Source organism: Aythya ferina (genome assembly GCF_964211825.1).
Source record: "Aythya ferina genome assembly, chromosome: 10".
In the NCBI taxonomy this organism is placed as follows: domain Eukaryota; kingdom Metazoa; phylum Chordata; class Aves; order Anseriformes; family Anatidae; genus Aythya; species Aythya ferina.
Window position 1 is genome coordinate 21,749,048 of NC_140306.1, and position 16,804 is coordinate 21,765,851.

The 16,804-nt window shown below is 33.9% G+C and overlaps 1 protein-coding gene across 12 annotated transcripts in view; it reads right to left on the bottom strand.

Moving 5' to 3' along the window:
* Positions 1-1,860: 1,860 nt before the first annotated feature.
* The window catches only part of ARHGEF3 (Rho guanine nucleotide exchange factor 3), a 128,053-nt gene continuing 113,109 nt past the window's right edge, over positions 1,861-16,804 (bottom strand). For all 12 annotated transcript variants that reach the window (XM_084530424.1, XM_084530430.1, XM_084530419.1 and 9 more), the window contains 8 exons: positions 11,761-11,931; positions 9,736-9,798; positions 9,279-9,375; positions 9,109-9,185; positions 7,050-7,307; positions 5,536-5,706; positions 5,177-5,363; positions 1,861-4,203 (listed from right to left, as the gene is read on the bottom strand). In XM_084530424.1, coding sequence (XP_084386550.1) covers positions 3,857-4,203; positions 5,177-5,363; positions 5,536-5,706; positions 7,050-7,307; positions 9,109-9,185; positions 9,279-9,375; positions 9,736-9,798; positions 11,761-11,931 — 1,371 coding nt within the window. In that variant the 3' untranslated portion in view covers positions 1,861-3,856. The remainder of the gene's footprint in view (positions 4,204-5,176; positions 5,364-5,535; positions 5,707-7,049; positions 7,308-9,108; positions 9,186-9,278; positions 9,376-9,735; positions 9,799-11,760; positions 11,932-16,804) is intronic.

A 16,804-nucleotide genomic window follows, 5' to 3' on the forward strand; every position in this document is an offset into this window, starting at 1 on the left:
AAATATGGAAGAACTGGAACCCCATATTTAAATGGAGTAAGTTTTCATATACACAGAACTCTCTTCCTGTCTCTGTTACAGATCCTGGGAATCAAGACTGCCTACTAAGTGCTAGACAGCATCACAGTAAAATACCAAATTTCAAATAAGGTCAATCTATTAAATTAACATCAAAGAGCTCTGATACTGATCTTTCAAACACTAAAAATTTCTGTGAAGCCTCAAGAGATCTGGTTCCAACTATTTCAGAGCATTCCTTTAGGCAGCATCCCTGGTTCAGGTGGGTCATACTGAATAGGAGTTGCCTCTGAGAAACACTTTCTCTACCTTGGAGCTCAGCTTTGGGCCCATCTTTTACCCAGACTTTGGCAATTGGTTCCCTGGTACTGAGTTTCAAAGACTTTAAACTAACTGCTCCTGTTGTCTTGCTGCAGAACTTTGTGTTCCAGGACACAGGTCATCTTCATGCTTGCATTGCTCTTTTCAGTGCTGCAGACCACATCTAGGGAATCAAACACCAGAGTTACATTTTGTTTGCAGTCTCAGAAGGTCCTTACATTTCAAAGAACTCCAAAGATACTCTCTTTGCTCACCTTTCTTTTTCAGTTAGGGCAATCTATGCTTTTCCCTTGCTCTTGAGAGCAAGATACCTCATCCCTCATTATTCTCCCAGACTGTAAGATGCAGAGTACTAATACCCCAGATGCAGAGGAGCTGCAACTCATCCAGCATCCACATTCATCTCCTTATTTTGCCATCCCCTCATGGTGATCTTAGAAGCCCTAGACCCCTCTGGTTCTCCATTGACTCTTGCCTTTTTTACACACTCCACTTGTTCTTTTTCATCACCTTCTCACCTTGGCAATATTCTTCCATCTGAGAAGCAAGGGACCTTAAGAGATCTCATGTTAAAATTGACACAGCTTTGAACTACCTTGTTAGCAGAAACATTGCAGGTGCAGCAGTGGGTGTCCTAAGAAATCATCAGCAGTTCTCTTGATAAGAATCAAGCAGAGGCCTGTGATTACTGAATGGCTGCAGCACACATGCTGGCTTACCACTGCAACTTCTCAGACTTCACGGTGCTGATAAGAAGTGTTACTAATGATAGTGAGTAGGTAAAGGCATCTTGATGCCTTTACTAATATACGCGCACACTTTATATTGAGCATTTTGTATTTTACACATCCTTTTTAGTATTTTTATTGTCTGTCCATCCCATGCCACAGTTCTGTCATTCCTTCAAAAGGAGTGGCCTTTTAGAAGTACTAGAACCAATAAATAAATAAATAAATAAATAAATAAACCAACTAAATCTAGAATGATACTGGTACTCTTAAACTGAAAAGCTTATTCCTCACAGTGATTTGGAAAAACTTTCATTAAACTTTATTAGATCAAATCTGTATCTATAATGCAAAACTGGACCATCAGCAATACAGTGTGTTGAACATGATGCTCAGTGGGTTGCTAAACGATAGTCAGTACACAAACGCAAGTTAATATTTTGAGATTCACTGGCAAGTTCATCCCAATGTTTTGAAAGAATATGCAATTTAGTAAACACATGATCCAAAAGGAATCAAGAGACAAAAACTTATGGTGGGCTATTAACTTCTTGCTCCACCTACTCTAATTTGATTAAATAATACATAACTTTGGGGGATGTGCTGGATTATTGAGTGCAGTGACTTATTTAGTTATTACAATTTTGTGTCTAGCAAATAAAATCCAAATATATAACAGTTCCACCAGAAACAAATGCAAGTCTTGGTCACGTATGTTAATATTCACTGTGCTTACTGTTGAAATCTTTTTGTTGTCTCCTTGCAAAAACAACCAAACTAAATAAAAATCAAACTGTTTTAAAGTAATTTATTTGAAATGCTTCCAGAAAAGCTTAAGGCTATTATTTTAACAACTACACACACACACAAAAGTCAATACACACGTTCATTCTTTCTTTCTGTATTTAAACTTTCCATACTTTTTCTCTCTTTTTAAACATTTTGCTGAACATGTTTTATGAAAATGGTTTATCATCTTTCCTACTCCTTTTCTTCTATAAATCTTTAATTTCTCTTCCCTTCACTGACATACTCATTCAGCTCTAAAAATGAAGCAGTTGAAATAAATTACAGAGAGTGAAACAGAAAAAAATGACTTAAAAAAAAACAACAACTATAAATACAGAAATATTTTCTACAGGGTAAAAGTGACTTTTTTTAAAAATAAAAATACCTTGTTTTATATTGCTTATAATCTTGCCACACTGACTTCTGTACTGTACATCAGTATATATATGTAAGATACTTGATATTTACTATTTTCTGTAAACTTACAGAATAAACATTTTTGGCAGTAACTTAGTTTTTCTACTTTTGTTGGTATGAATATTTTGCACAGGTACTTTGTGTAATAGCAAAGATCATTTAAATTTATGAATATATCAGTTTCATAGCTTGACATATTATCATTTATCATGGGCATTATTTCTTATACAAAGAAATAAAATATTACACATGGATTTTGGAAGAGTTAGAGATGTTCAACTGAGTGTTTTAGACTGCACTTTTAAGTGACTCATCTGCTTCTCATCATAATGAGTAGACTAAATCAGCCACCAGAAAAAACAGTGACATTTCCAATTACAACATGAGACTAAATGTAACAAAAATAAAATTTGACAAAAATATAGGGGATAGAATATATCCTAAAGGAACAGTAATTCCCTTTTTGTTTAAACTTTCTCTACATAATCCCATAGGGTATATAATATTGTTACTTACTTTAAAACAAAACAAAACAAAACAAAAACAAACAAAAAAAAAACATGTAAACAGACATTTACAGAAAGTTAAATGTTTTTAACTTTAGTTTAAGTGGTGTTTAAAACCAACAGTGGAGGCCAGTGGAGTGCAAAATGCTGAAGAGAGCCTATGCACAAGCAGAAGCTTTTTTCCACTCTTATCCTATTTGGGATAATAGATGCATATATATATATATATATATATATATATATATATATATATATATATATATATATATATATGTATGTGGCACTGGAAGCAAACCAGCTTATTTACAAATACCCAGTATTCTCAGCATTTCATTTAATTCAGTGCTGGCTGTGGAGGTTGTGTTGTGGTAGGATTTTTTATTTGTTTGCTTTTCAGTTTACTTTTTTTTTTTTTTTAAGCATGATGCGCTTTGATAAGTAAACCATAGCACTACGCTGACCACTTTGACTTACCAGATTTTTATGTTCAGTTGATGAATCTTAGTAGAGTGCTTCACTTAAAAAAATTAGTCCCTAAAGAGTCACGTCTCACTCTTTTTAGTTCTTATTGATTTAAAACCACAAGATCTCAGAATGGCTATTGCAAGACCGTTTTCTTTTTTGTCCCAGAAGCTATATTTTTCCTTCTTCTATGCCTTTGTGAAAACTTATGATCTCAATACCATCCTAAAACTCCATATTAAGTACATATCTTCAGCTGCCCCCTTAAAGGGCGAATAGAATACTTAAAATTATGAAAGATTCTTTACGTAATGTACATACAAACTGTAGTTGAGAGATTCTGTTTACAGCAGGACATTCAGAATAACTGATCAAGTACCTCTTTCATTCATTGTATTTATGGAATATAACCACAGGGTGTGAGTTGCAGAAGATTCCTGCTTACATAAGTCAGCAGTTACAGTACTACATTTAGTCAAGTACTATACAAGAAGGGCTGCATTGACATTGTCACAAAAAACATTTGAAAAGTGCTTCTCCAAATGGTTCCATGTATGGAATGCAAATACTGTACAGGTAAGACACAGGTTTTGTTCTGTGAACTGTAAGTTTTTGTCAAACATTGTTTTCTATTTGTTTTTCATTTTCACAAGAGTTTGTCTGTTCCATACGGTCACAGTCGATGCTGATCTCACTGGTGTCCATACTACAGTCTGACTCACTGTCTGATTGGTCCATTTGCTCAAGCGTGGTTTCTCCCTGGGATACTCTGCTTCCATTTGGTGACAAAATAAAATGTGCTTCTGAGTTCATCTCTCCAGCTTTTCCTGCACACATGACTTTTTCTTTGGCCTGCCGGATACAATTAAGCCACTGCTGTTTGTTGAAGGAGTCATTGGCTTGCAGTGAATGAGACTGGCTTTGAGATCCATGTTTGAAGCTGACTCTAAAGAAATTTCTGACTGAAAGAAACAATATATAGCAAAATGCTGAATGCTTTGGTTGAATGGATGTTGTAATAGAATATAGTGTATTTAAATAACAAGTCAGCAAAATGTTTGACTTTCAAAAGTTTGTATTTCTTGCAAATACAGTGTCAGACCAGAGAGAAGAGTCTGGGTATCTCCTTGTTCTGTGGAGCAAGAACACAGAACAACACAAGCACTTCTAATAATTTCTTATTGCTGGATTAAACAATTTTGGTTCTGCCATGCATTAATCTACCTGTAAACCTTTAAGTGAACCAGCAAGATGAAGTTCCTCCCACACTTCAAAGTCTCTCCTCCTACTTCTCTGCAAAGCAGATACCTACTTCACTGAATACTGTGCCATGTCAGCTGGAGACTACCTCATCTCTTCCAATTCACTTCACAAATAAAGTGAATACACACACAAAAAAAAATAATAATCTGAAGTTTTCACAAGATTGGTGAAATTCAAAGGACTCTTGCAATGAAACAAGTATCTCCAGAATATGCTTACTTACAACTTTTACCTCTTGACATTGAGAATACCTGCAGTCTTTACAATGAGCACTACATTAACTATCTGCCAGTTGAAAGACTTCGTTATGGAGTAGCACTAAGTGTCTCCATAATAAAAGAGAAGTCAAAAAGACTAAAGCTTATCTTAACATTTCAAAACAGACTTGCTTATAACTGCATGGTTTTGCCACTACATTCTACATACTTCTTCCCTTCCCAATTCAGTACAGAAGCAGGTGTGGGGCAGAAATCCCATTATCAATATAGTGGACTTTGAGAAACAATCTAAAAGAAGTAAGTTACAATATCATAAACCAGTTTAAAATAAGAATTAAGATTTTGGATGTAGATGATGTGGATTTTAGAGTAAACATGGCAATAAACATGTCTCATTAGCCCGTATCTTAAAGTTATAACGATCCCATGTGAGCAAATAAAGATGTTTTCATACTTCTCTCATTGTTGCTAAATGCACCACGTATGGATCCACCCAGTCGCACTTCTCCATCTTGCAATTCTTCTAGCAAAAGATCCCTTATTGGAATTGGCTGTCGATACAGTTGGTAGCAGAGCTGTTCATTATGGGTGATAGCTCGAGTAATCACCAAGACTTCTTGGAAGAGGAAGACGTGCAGTTTCTGTTAAAATATATATATATATAAATAATAAAGCATTATTATTATTTTTAGAACATCATTAAACCAGGTTTATTTAATCTCTAGTATGTTATAACATTGTGTATAACTTTTTGCCATTATGCAACATGAAGGTATCTTGAAAAACTATTTATAACAAAATAGTTTTCCTTACCACTCCCTTGTTGTTCTTCAGTTCACCATGACAACATAGAACACGTGAATTATCAATCAGTGAATCCCTTTGGCCTTCTTCAAGATAAATAAGTCTTTCTTTGTAGTATTGGCATTCAGATTCACCAGTCTTTATGTTAATGTCAGCCACTATACCCTGAATTATGTTTATCTACAGAAAAACAATGAAGACGTGAACTTAAATTGTACAGTCTGACATTCAGAGCTTTTTCTGCTTAACTTGAATTGTAGCTGCAACAAAATAATTTTTAGTAAGTTTTTCCTGAATTTTATGCACACCAGTCTGTAAGAGAATTAATATTAGCAACAGAATTAAGCAGACTACAATGTGTAAATAGTAATTTCTGTTTCTTAACATGTGATTTATGAAATACATCATTTCAAAGACAAATAGCGTTCTACTGAAACAGAGTACCACAAAGCTATATAACACGATTGAGATAACACAAGAAATATCCTTATTATATTTTATTAAACAATTACCCATTACAAATACCACAAGATCTTAAAATATTTCAAATGCTTTCTTACCAGACATAATGTAGAAAAACAAACCTTAGAAATAAGCAGAAAAACTCTGAGCTATTTACAAGTGGTTTTTTGTTTTTGTTTGTTTGTTTGTTTGTTTTGTTTTCGGGGGCTGCTTAAAAGAATACTCAAGGGGGGAATAATACACTTCATAAATTACATGGAAACATGAGTATCCAAGCTTTGAATTTACACTGCAGGCTTTGAATTTACACTGCAATTTGGGGAAGTAATAGCAAACCAACAGTGGTTAGGTACATGCGTTTCAAAATACACATTTTCAAAAAAAAAAAAAAAAAAAGATGATATTCATTTATTCATTAATTTAGAAGTGCATTTCAAACAAATCAGCTAAACTCATTTACTCCCAAATGGATGTTTGCATGTGTGTACTTGTTTATATATTACAAGATTATATCTATTTATGGGAAAGGATAGAAAACTCAGAAACCATTCAAAGTATCTGAATCAGGTCCATTTCCTTTAATAAGAAGTTTTAAAGGTTTGGATTTAGTACTCTGGTTCTACTTCAGTCAATACAACCCTATTCAGAATTTTAAAAATAAAAATGATAACTAATAGATGATAACTAATCTTGATTCAAAGGTTATGTAAGCACTTGAGCCAGGGTGTTAACTCATCTAAATCATCTTAAACCTAGAAGAAATCTCTACATTACCCAACTTAGACTAGAATGGAAAGCAACATTGAAAGAAATAAATATAAAATGGACAAGAATCATATGAGCTGTGGACACAACATGCCACTCCATACCACCACTACCCTCTTGTTTTTTTTTGTATTACTTGTCTACTGAAACAGGATTTAAATGGGGAGGGGAACTAGAGGTTTCCTATACTACTTGCAGCTGTTCTTGTCTTAACATTTCCATAGTTTTTAGAGTATTAATGTGAATAAAATGCTATACATCTAAAAAATCATAATTAAAAAAATCCAACAACTCACAGCTTCTTCAAGGTGCTGTTGATCTGGATGATCATTTGGTGTGTGTCTCAAAATCTCTCTGAGCAGTAATGGGTATTTAACCAAACGGCTTCTTGGGATGTCAAGGAAATGCCAAAGGTCCAGCTTGCGACTAAAAGGAGACTCTAAGCAGCGCTGCAGGAAATCTTGCACTCTGTGATCTTGTTTCTTGTGATCCAGTAAGGCTTTGGCTGCTACTTGATTGCTACAGTAGCTATCATAGGAGTTTAGGCATGGGAGCTGAGGGAAGGAATAAATTATTCAGCAACTGAAAAGATACCATTTGCTATATAGAAATTTCCAAGGGATTCAGAATGTCAAAACTGATACTGAGAGTCTCAGTATCTGGAGGTTTATCCACAGTTTATTGATGATAATGCTTCCAACATATATAGGGTTTCCAGTGATCCTCCGATGGCCTTGTTCATCTTCTAAATTATTCAGAAGGTCTAGCTAATCACTCAGTTCCTAGAGATCCTCTACATTATTCCGAAACATTAAGTATATCTGTGACTGAATGATTGAGAACTACTTATTACAGGCAGTAGTAGAACACAGAAGTCTGATTTTAACTAATAATTGTAACAAAAGCTTAGAAATGAGCACCCCCAAACCTGGTCTGTTTTAGATAAACAATAAAGTGATCTGATACAGATCTTGCTGTTTGACTGGAACATATTATGAAAGCATCTCTATGCAATTGGATTTACTCGCTAAGAGTATGTTTCTTCCGTCTCCCTGCAAGACATTTTGTGATTAAAATACAATTAACATGGGCTTGTAAACATAGCAGTGATCTGTACAACCCCTAAGAAAAAAAGGAATTGTATAGGGCAAAGAGCAATATAGCGTTTATTCCTACTAACTTACACAAGATTTATTTGTTAAAGGAATAGCTAATTGAGTATCTGGTATCTGATTGAGATGACCTTGTAATCTTTGTTCTGTCGTACTTCTCTATAGTGCCCTCAAAAAACTTGACCACACTAAGATGACAGAACTGTGCCTTAAATGTGAGAAAAGAAAAAAAAAAAAAAAAAAACTAGCTTAATGTTGGTTAAAACAATATAGCCATTTACATATACATATTTTATATTGTATAATGGTATACTGTATAATACATAATGTATTTACATGCAATTACATGTAAAATCTTCTACAAAGGAATACAATCTCAGATATTTGGACTGAGAGAAGTTCACTGGTGTTCAAACATAACAAAAATAAAATTAAATTATGCAAAGAAAACGAGAGATCATATTTGATACTTAAAATTTTACCATTAACTATTGTAGTGATCATGTTGCTCATGTTTACAAAACACCATTATTTCACACAGAGCTTTTAAACATCTATTATTAACTAATCCCACAAAAATTTTCAGCCTCTTTTCCTGCTAAATTTGAGTAATAATATCTTAAACAAGAGCTCTTTATTCATATTATGAGCAATTGTATCAGCAAAACTAACAAAACCTGTTTTTCCATGTCTCTGTTATGTAGTGAAGGACAAACCTACCAACTTTTTCTTCTGTCTGCCTTATTTTAACAAACTTCTAGGAAATTAATATTTTTGACAGCACTAATGACTATCTATCACCTTGACTGGAACAGAAAGATATTAAAAAATGACTGTATGGAGCCTTTACACGATGTGACTGTTCAAACTTCATTTCCCTTGAAAATGAGGGTACAAATCAGGGCAGATTCTTAAGTGATCTACATCAGATAAATAGAGTCTGACTCTTGATGTTTATTTGAAGAATGTTAAGTAGTGCTCATATCCTGAATAGCAAGAGCTTTTAAAATCACATCCTAGCCTAAATCTTTCAAAGAAAATCCCCCAAAAGAGAAAATGTTTAATTATCTCTCTAAACAGTTGCCTTTACCTTTCAAAAATACTTTGAGAACATATTTTTGAAATGTTATTTTAGATATGGAAATTGTAAATACTACTGTAAATTTTAAATAATTTAGTTAATAGTTAATACTATGTTGCAGGTCCAAACTAAGTCCCAAGATAGATTTTAAATCTGTCTTACCCAATCCACAAGGATATGGCCAACGTGTTCTGTTGATCCATCAGATTTCCTGACTTCTTGAAGCCGCCTAAGAAGATCTGTTCATGATTAAAAATAGAAGAGAAACATCACTTCATGAACCAGATAACTATAAAGCTACTTGTAATAACACAGAAAAGATTGAGTTTTACCTTCATGTAAAGGAATTAGAGAGTCCAGTGTTCCAAAAATTTGGTTCAGCTCTTGCTCTGTCATTATGGAAAGTTTAAGCATTGGGTCATGATAAGCCTGAAGATAAAAAAGGAGAGCTCTGTAATTAATATATGACTGGCAGCTATACAGTTAGTGATAGCATTTACAGCTCCCCATAAGTAAAAATAGACCTACTGCTGAGCATATTTTAAAGTTTCAGAAGCATATCTTAAGCTAGCCATGTAACATTTTTTTTAATAATTAAAGCACCGCATTTAAGTTTTTCAGAAAGAACGGGGAAACAGAAGTATGTTTTTTTCCCCCTTACCATTTCAGCATTGTAAAAAGCAGGGATTATTTTAAGAGACAAACAACTGAATGCTGCTGTTTTGCCTCATACCCCTAAGCTTGCTTCCTCAATCCTCACCCCCCACACCCTTTTCTTTTAAAGCAAACCTTTTTCGCTAACTTCAGATCTTCTATCAAGTCTTCCTCTCCCTGTGCGAGTTCAAAGATAGCCTATAAAAAGACACAAATATAAACTATCTTTATTTAATCTTTACTCAACTGTAAAATTTGACATTATATTCTGAACAGCTGTCTTGATACCACATAGCAGAATCTCTGCTAAATCTAGTTGCAGAAAGAAAATAAGCCTTAATTCCATAGCTATGTAATCACATGCAGAATCTTTAAAAATAGCTGTATCAGATTGCTCATAAAAAGCTTATCTGAAATAGCCACAGAAGTAATTTTTTTTTTCAAATAGATGCGCGTCTAGATGGGGGAAGGCTATCTTCAGCATATTATGACTCAATTATATCTTTAGTTTAAAAAATACCATTTATGCAACTGGTGGCATAGGACTTTGTTGTGTTTCGTATAATACATCAGTAATAAAAGTTCTGGGTAGGTCGAAAGATAGATCTTTAAAACATTTCTTTGGTTGTGAGCACTTTTATTTTGATAGCGGTTCATTATTTTGTTATGAATGCTGAGCTATACTTAACTGTCTGCTGTTACATACTTCTCTCAAAGCAGAGTTAAGACTTCATAGCTGGCAGATTAAAAATAACCACACTAACTCACTAGTTTACCAGAATAGCACTGTATTTACTTATTACATGATTTCATTCTAAACTGGGGTACATGAAAAGTTAACAGCATTTTGGTCAGTTAAAATTAATATTACAGTCAAGGCTTTAAACCCTCATAAATCATGGAAGAACATCTTCAGTTACTGCAGATTCTCGTAGCTTGATAATATGTATGCATGGAAGGCTTGCCATAGTGTGAGGTAATTGACAGCACATGCCTGGAAGTGGGTCAGATACTGTGCTGAAGCATACAGAACACAACGCAGAACCCTTGCACAGAAACTCCCTTGAATACAGCTCATTTATCTGGGTTCTATGGAAGGTCCCGGCTTCTGCCCCAAGACAGTAATGAATGTTAGGCTATGCAAACAGTTTCTACAGTTTATTTTTAAATAAGCTGCCTTTGAAGTAGTTAATTTTCAAAGTTATTTCTGATGAATATTTACACAGCGTTAAAATCTGCAAAAGAAATGCCTGATGTTGCCATTATTTGGTTTATGACTTTCAGTCCCTGAAATATTTGGGGAGAGGATGTTACAAACTTTTCTGATACAACTATAAATTTCTATAAAACTTAATAATAAACCATTGATACATAAGCTTCCACTAGTTTAAAAGCAGTAGTCCTCCATTATTGATAACATATCTAACATAGCAACAAGACCCTTAAGTATTTCTGTGCAAATGGATTTACAATGTACCAATAAGCTCATGATTCAGAATTTCCACTTCTTGGCTACCTCACTTGCCTGTAGGGTTTCTGTCAAGACAAAACAGTTCAACCTAGTCATTACAATGTACTTTTCCTTCTGCTGATTTCAGTGGGAGCTTTGTCATGGCTATAACACAAACTATTTAGATTTTGTCTTGTGCAATACATTTAGACTAACACTCATTTTTTTTTTGCTTGCAGGATACATTGTTGATTAGTATTTTATCTTTATAGCACTGAAGATTACCTCAAAAACAGTATTTTACTACAGGGAAAGTTATTATGCTATTCTGAGCATAGGTATCACATGATAAATACCTGTACTTGAAATAGCATGCTCACTAATCATTATCAGAACAACAAAATATCAACCATCCCTGCAGAAACTGTCATAAAGAGCATGTACACGTACGCAGCCAGAGTATCATGTATCAGTAACTTTATATTTATTATGGAAATATGATGGGCTGGTTTTAAGAAAGAATATATCAGTCTAATTAAGGCTGAATTATAATTCATAGGGATGGAATTCTGTTTCTAGTGGAGATGGTGGTCTTCTCTTTAGTTTCAAGAAAGCTTCAAGTGCTATCTTTATATTGACCAGTATTTCTCACTCCATGCTTTAACATAGACTTTTGACCATAAGACCTATGTTAAGAAATATATATATACCTCTTGACGCTTGATTTCTTTAGATGTAAGCATGTGATTGACACAAACATCAAAGGTCTCACTCCACAGTTTGCTGTCTCTCCGCTTTGTGTTAGCAGGCGGCATACTTCGAGACCATGGCCGTGGACTGAACAGATCTGGGCGACTGTCACTACGGAAACTTATAGAACGCTGGAAATACAAAGAAGAATATTTTCTGTTGTTACATCAGATTCACACCGTGGTTTTTTTTTGTTGTTGTTTTGTTTTTTGTTTTGTTTTTCCCAGGAGGAATTATATACAAAGTTCAACCATTTCTAAATAATTCTTACTGTGACTTAACAGCAATGTTTAGTACTGGGAATGTAAGAGATAATTTTAAGACATCTTTCCATAATGCCAATATTTCCATTCCTGCATTGAACTCTGTCTGTATCCTGTTCTCAACATGGTTAAAACTCCACAATATTCATATACCATGCAACAAGAATGAACAATAGGGATAATGGCAGACTGGTACAACAAATCAACATGACTGATCAAAGTTTCAATTCAGTAAATAGTCAGACATGAATCATTCATGCATAACACAGATCCATCTCATTAGATCCCTAATTCTTAGAAAATTTAGAATGCAATTTTTAGAGACAAAAATTAGCGTGAATATTTTTTCACTCGTTTTGAAAGAAAGAAAACTTTTACACAGAAGCTCCCAAAAGCTACAACAGCATAAATTGCTGGATAAACCAAACCCATCATCTTGTGTTTCAACTGGAAGTCCAACCTGTTTTTATCACACTATTGTTGGGTTTGTTTGTTTTTTGGGGAATGGGTTTGCTCAAAGATGGCTGGACTGAGATGCAATAGGTCTTACCTCAAGGATATCAGATTAAAAGATATCTTATATCAAACACTAATTAACGGTTTAAAAAATAAATGATTTCTCAGTTGGGCAGAAAGAAGGTTCATAAAGTGAGGCTGTCGCTAGTACATACCTTAGTATCTTGCTACTTGATGGTAATATTTTATTTTTTGTAGGCTGTCAGAATCATGAAAGATTCCATTGGTATCACCATTCTAGATATGTATATAAGCAGGATACAAATTTTAGTGCTTTGATGTTCTACCTGATCAAACTGATTTTCATACATGAAGAAAACCTTTAAAACGGTAACTTCCTGCCTCCTCAGATGAATCATTTAGAGCAAGAAACTAATTCACATGGAGAGGTGTGAAATGGGATCTGACTGAAAAGAGAAGAACAATCACATTATCTTTAAAGAAGTATGCTAATATTCATATTTTAATGTTTGTGATGAATGGCAAACCAGATTCCTTTCATATCACTTCTTCCTCTTTATTTCTTTGTAATTGACACATTTTATTTAAATTCTATCAGTGCAGAGAGCAAACTATGAAATACTAGTACTGAAACTATGATAGCATATTTATTAATATTTTTGGAGCCTCTAACTGAGATGACGTGTACCAGCATCTCTATCTTTTATGTGGTTTGGTCGTAATCTTCATTAAAAACAAAGTCTAATTTTAAGTGAGACATCTGAGTGTTTAATTTACCTGCAGACTCTTAGAAAGAGCTCAGGCTATGGATGAATACTTTATGCTCTCACTGTGTTATTTTTAAAAGACTCCTTTCTTGTTTTGTTAAAATTAGAGACTTTTATTATGAGGTCTTAGCTCTGAAATATCTGGAGTATTCCAAATTGTTGAAATACTCTACATTTTTGTTGTTATTTATAACCTGCCTTACGTAACACAATCATCTTTCAATTGCCATGGGCAAGAATATTTAAAGCAAAATAAATTCTCTCCATTTCCAAGTTGAAAGCAGTATATACAAAGCACAATATTTGAAATTCTCCTCTGAAGATAACAGCCCATGAAATGCTAGCAATGCCTATAAATACAGTGTTTTTGAATTATCTGAAGATGTGATATATATAAAAAAAAAAAAAAAAAAAAAAAAAAAGCACCACAGAAGTGATTTTGAGCTTGGAATTGACAAAACTGCCAAAAAAAAGAAGCATGCGCACACACACTCGCACATATATATACCAACCTTCCAGAACTTTGCAAATCAGGTGCTAGTCTCCCTTCAAAATTTAAGAAGATAAAGAAACGTACATGAAAATTGCATGCTTAATTTATACTTGTTATAATGAAGAATCATGGAACCCATTATTTTCACATGCAAAAGGAAAGATTAGGGAGAAAGAGCCAGGTGTCCATCCACAAATCACCAATTGTGAGAATGCAGCCAAGCAGAACTGTTGTCATTCCATGACCAAGGTGGAGTGTCCTTCTCCATGCATTCCCATATATACCCTCCAGTATATAACTGCTTTTTCATGCTAGTGATTTTTAAAGGCATGCTTCATGTTGAATGAAGAAAATAATTATAATGAGAAGCACCAGACAGACTGATCTTTAAAATAAATGCCTTGACCTTGAAACCTTTTAACAAAATGTCATACATCATATTACAAAATGGCATGCACCCTGTAATAGCAAACAAACTCCATAAAGTGTGTTGAGAAAAGTAAGCTCTCACATCCACTGAAAGTACTATTTCTCTACACTGCATGGGAATGCTCGATACCATTCTGTACAGCACTACATTGTGTTCCTTTGGAGAGAAGGTGACAAAAAGGGCTGAGACTTGGCAGAAAACTAAACTCCCCAAAGTCCTGCTTGCTTACCTATCATCTCTGTTATCTGGGCACAGTAAATATCCTATATTTGATTGATTTCTCTCATATTTCAATTATCACACAAAATGTACCTTGCTTTATATTAGTAAGATACATTGGATTAAGAATAATTACTAGTGGAAAAGTACAGAAATGTTTGGACATGTTTTTAACAAGGAGAAATTTCACATCAAGAGGCTGTGGTCTCTTTGTCTTGTTGCCTGATATACTGACTTAACTTGGTACACTGAAATCTAGTTAGGAAGGGAATCACACACTTCAACAAGCTTATTTTAACATCTTCCACTGCTTTTCATAGATGTTCTAGAAATTGACTCATAAAGCTATGAAGAAAAAATAATGCATCACCAGGGAAATACTATTTAACAGTAAAATTAATGCTTTGTCACTCAAAACTCAAACAGATCTGAATCTCCAATGCTGTAACTGACAATAGAAAGAAGATGTAAAGCTGTTGTATAAGCCTCATTTAAAAAATCCACTAAATAAATTCTTTCAATAAAACACTGATATGTTAAGACAAATGTACAACATCATTGTAACCATCTCAATACTAATACTTTACACATTTTTTTTCCAAGTAAACAGATGCATATCAATTTAGTGGTCTTTAGACGTAAATTTAGACCTAAATTTATGTTCATCTAGCAATTTTTAAAAACAAATTTAAATGTACTGTGATGGTAATCTTTTGTTTGCAGTTGCCCTGAGGGATTAAAAAAAAGTTCCATGAATCCTATGAAGGAATTGTAGAAATGTCAAACAAACAAACAGACAAAAACCAACATGCCCAGCATAGTGGTTAAAAATGACGTTCATTAGAGTCTAGGATCATTAAAATTTTCATATAATTCCAAAAATTAGAGAAGATAGGGAAGAATCAGGCCACAACTCCTGATTTTATTTACTGTATTTATCTGACTGCAATAACTTCCACTGGCTATTACCAGATGATTACTATGAAGGGTCTAGGTGTTACTGATGTTCAACTCCTACAGTTAACAAATCTTAATTTCAGCTGCGCTAAAGCAAACAGCTTTATGTACTTGAAGAGGTGGACTACAGATCAAAGTCACAGCATTCAGAACTGATGTCAAATGTATTTTCTTAATAATTTTTAGAAATTTGTGGTGTGTCTAACAAGAAAAAAATAATTTGGACTCCCTATTTAAATTCAAGACACTCTGATGAAAATTGAAGTTGCAGAGGAAGCTAGCCAGACAATTTTTCTCATCAGCTGGAATTCGTTTTCTGATCCAATTTTCAGCTTTTAAGCCTAACAGCACAGCTGTGAGTAAGACCAAACAGAAACAAGCAGATCATCATGTGGTTTGTTACTTGACATTCTTGTGTTGACAATAATGTGCAAAATGTTAATATAGCTGAAAACATAAGGCACACAAAAATCAAATACCTCTATAATTAATATGCAACACAGCAAAAGTTGCTAAGAATATCTTAAAAGACACTACACATATCTCAGGTACAGAGGTGTTTTCTCTTCAACCTGCACACAGAAAATCCAGTTCAGTAAGGAAAATTATGCACATTACTTTCATTCAGGAAGAATTATGTAAGAAAGTTTGTTTGAAATTTCATGAAGGAAATTCAGAATTTTCTAATTCTTTTCACTGATGCTATTGGTGTGGTCTTTTTGTATGGATGTTTTATTGGCTTTGTATTTGTTTGTTTGTTTGTTTTCTCCCCAGGGAAACAATTAGTTTGTTTTGGATTTTGTGGTGGTGATAGTAGTTTTCCTCATTTTACAGACACAGAACAGCAATGTAAGAAGTATGATTGGTTTGTTTGTTTTTGTTTGTTTTTTTTTTTTTTTTGTCTGAAAAAAATAACAATAAAGATACATGAAAATTCATCCAATGAGAAAAATTAATACTTTTTCCTTTACAAGTATTATAAAATTAAAAACAAAATAAAATCCTGTTCTGTACTATTCCACAAGACACAGTGACAGCTCCATCAATGCACAGCAAAGTTAAAAATAAAAGCAAAACATTAACATAGGGGCTCTACATGCTCCCCAGTATGTTTCCAGCTAATTTCCACTGAGGCACCTGAGTACAGAAGATCAGCCATTTTTTTCCTGTTCTACTGCTGTTGACAAAAATCAGACAAAAAGTCAATTTACAGCCAGCCATGAAGACAGTTTTGAGAGACTTCACCAGCATTCATCACCTGGAAATAGACTCAGACCAAAGATTTGGAGAACATAATACAGGTCGATTTCGCACTGCAGCTCCTTCAAACATAGTTACTTATGGAGGAGAAGGTATCAATATCACTGCTTAATCTGGTTAGAGGCAGACAGTTAATTA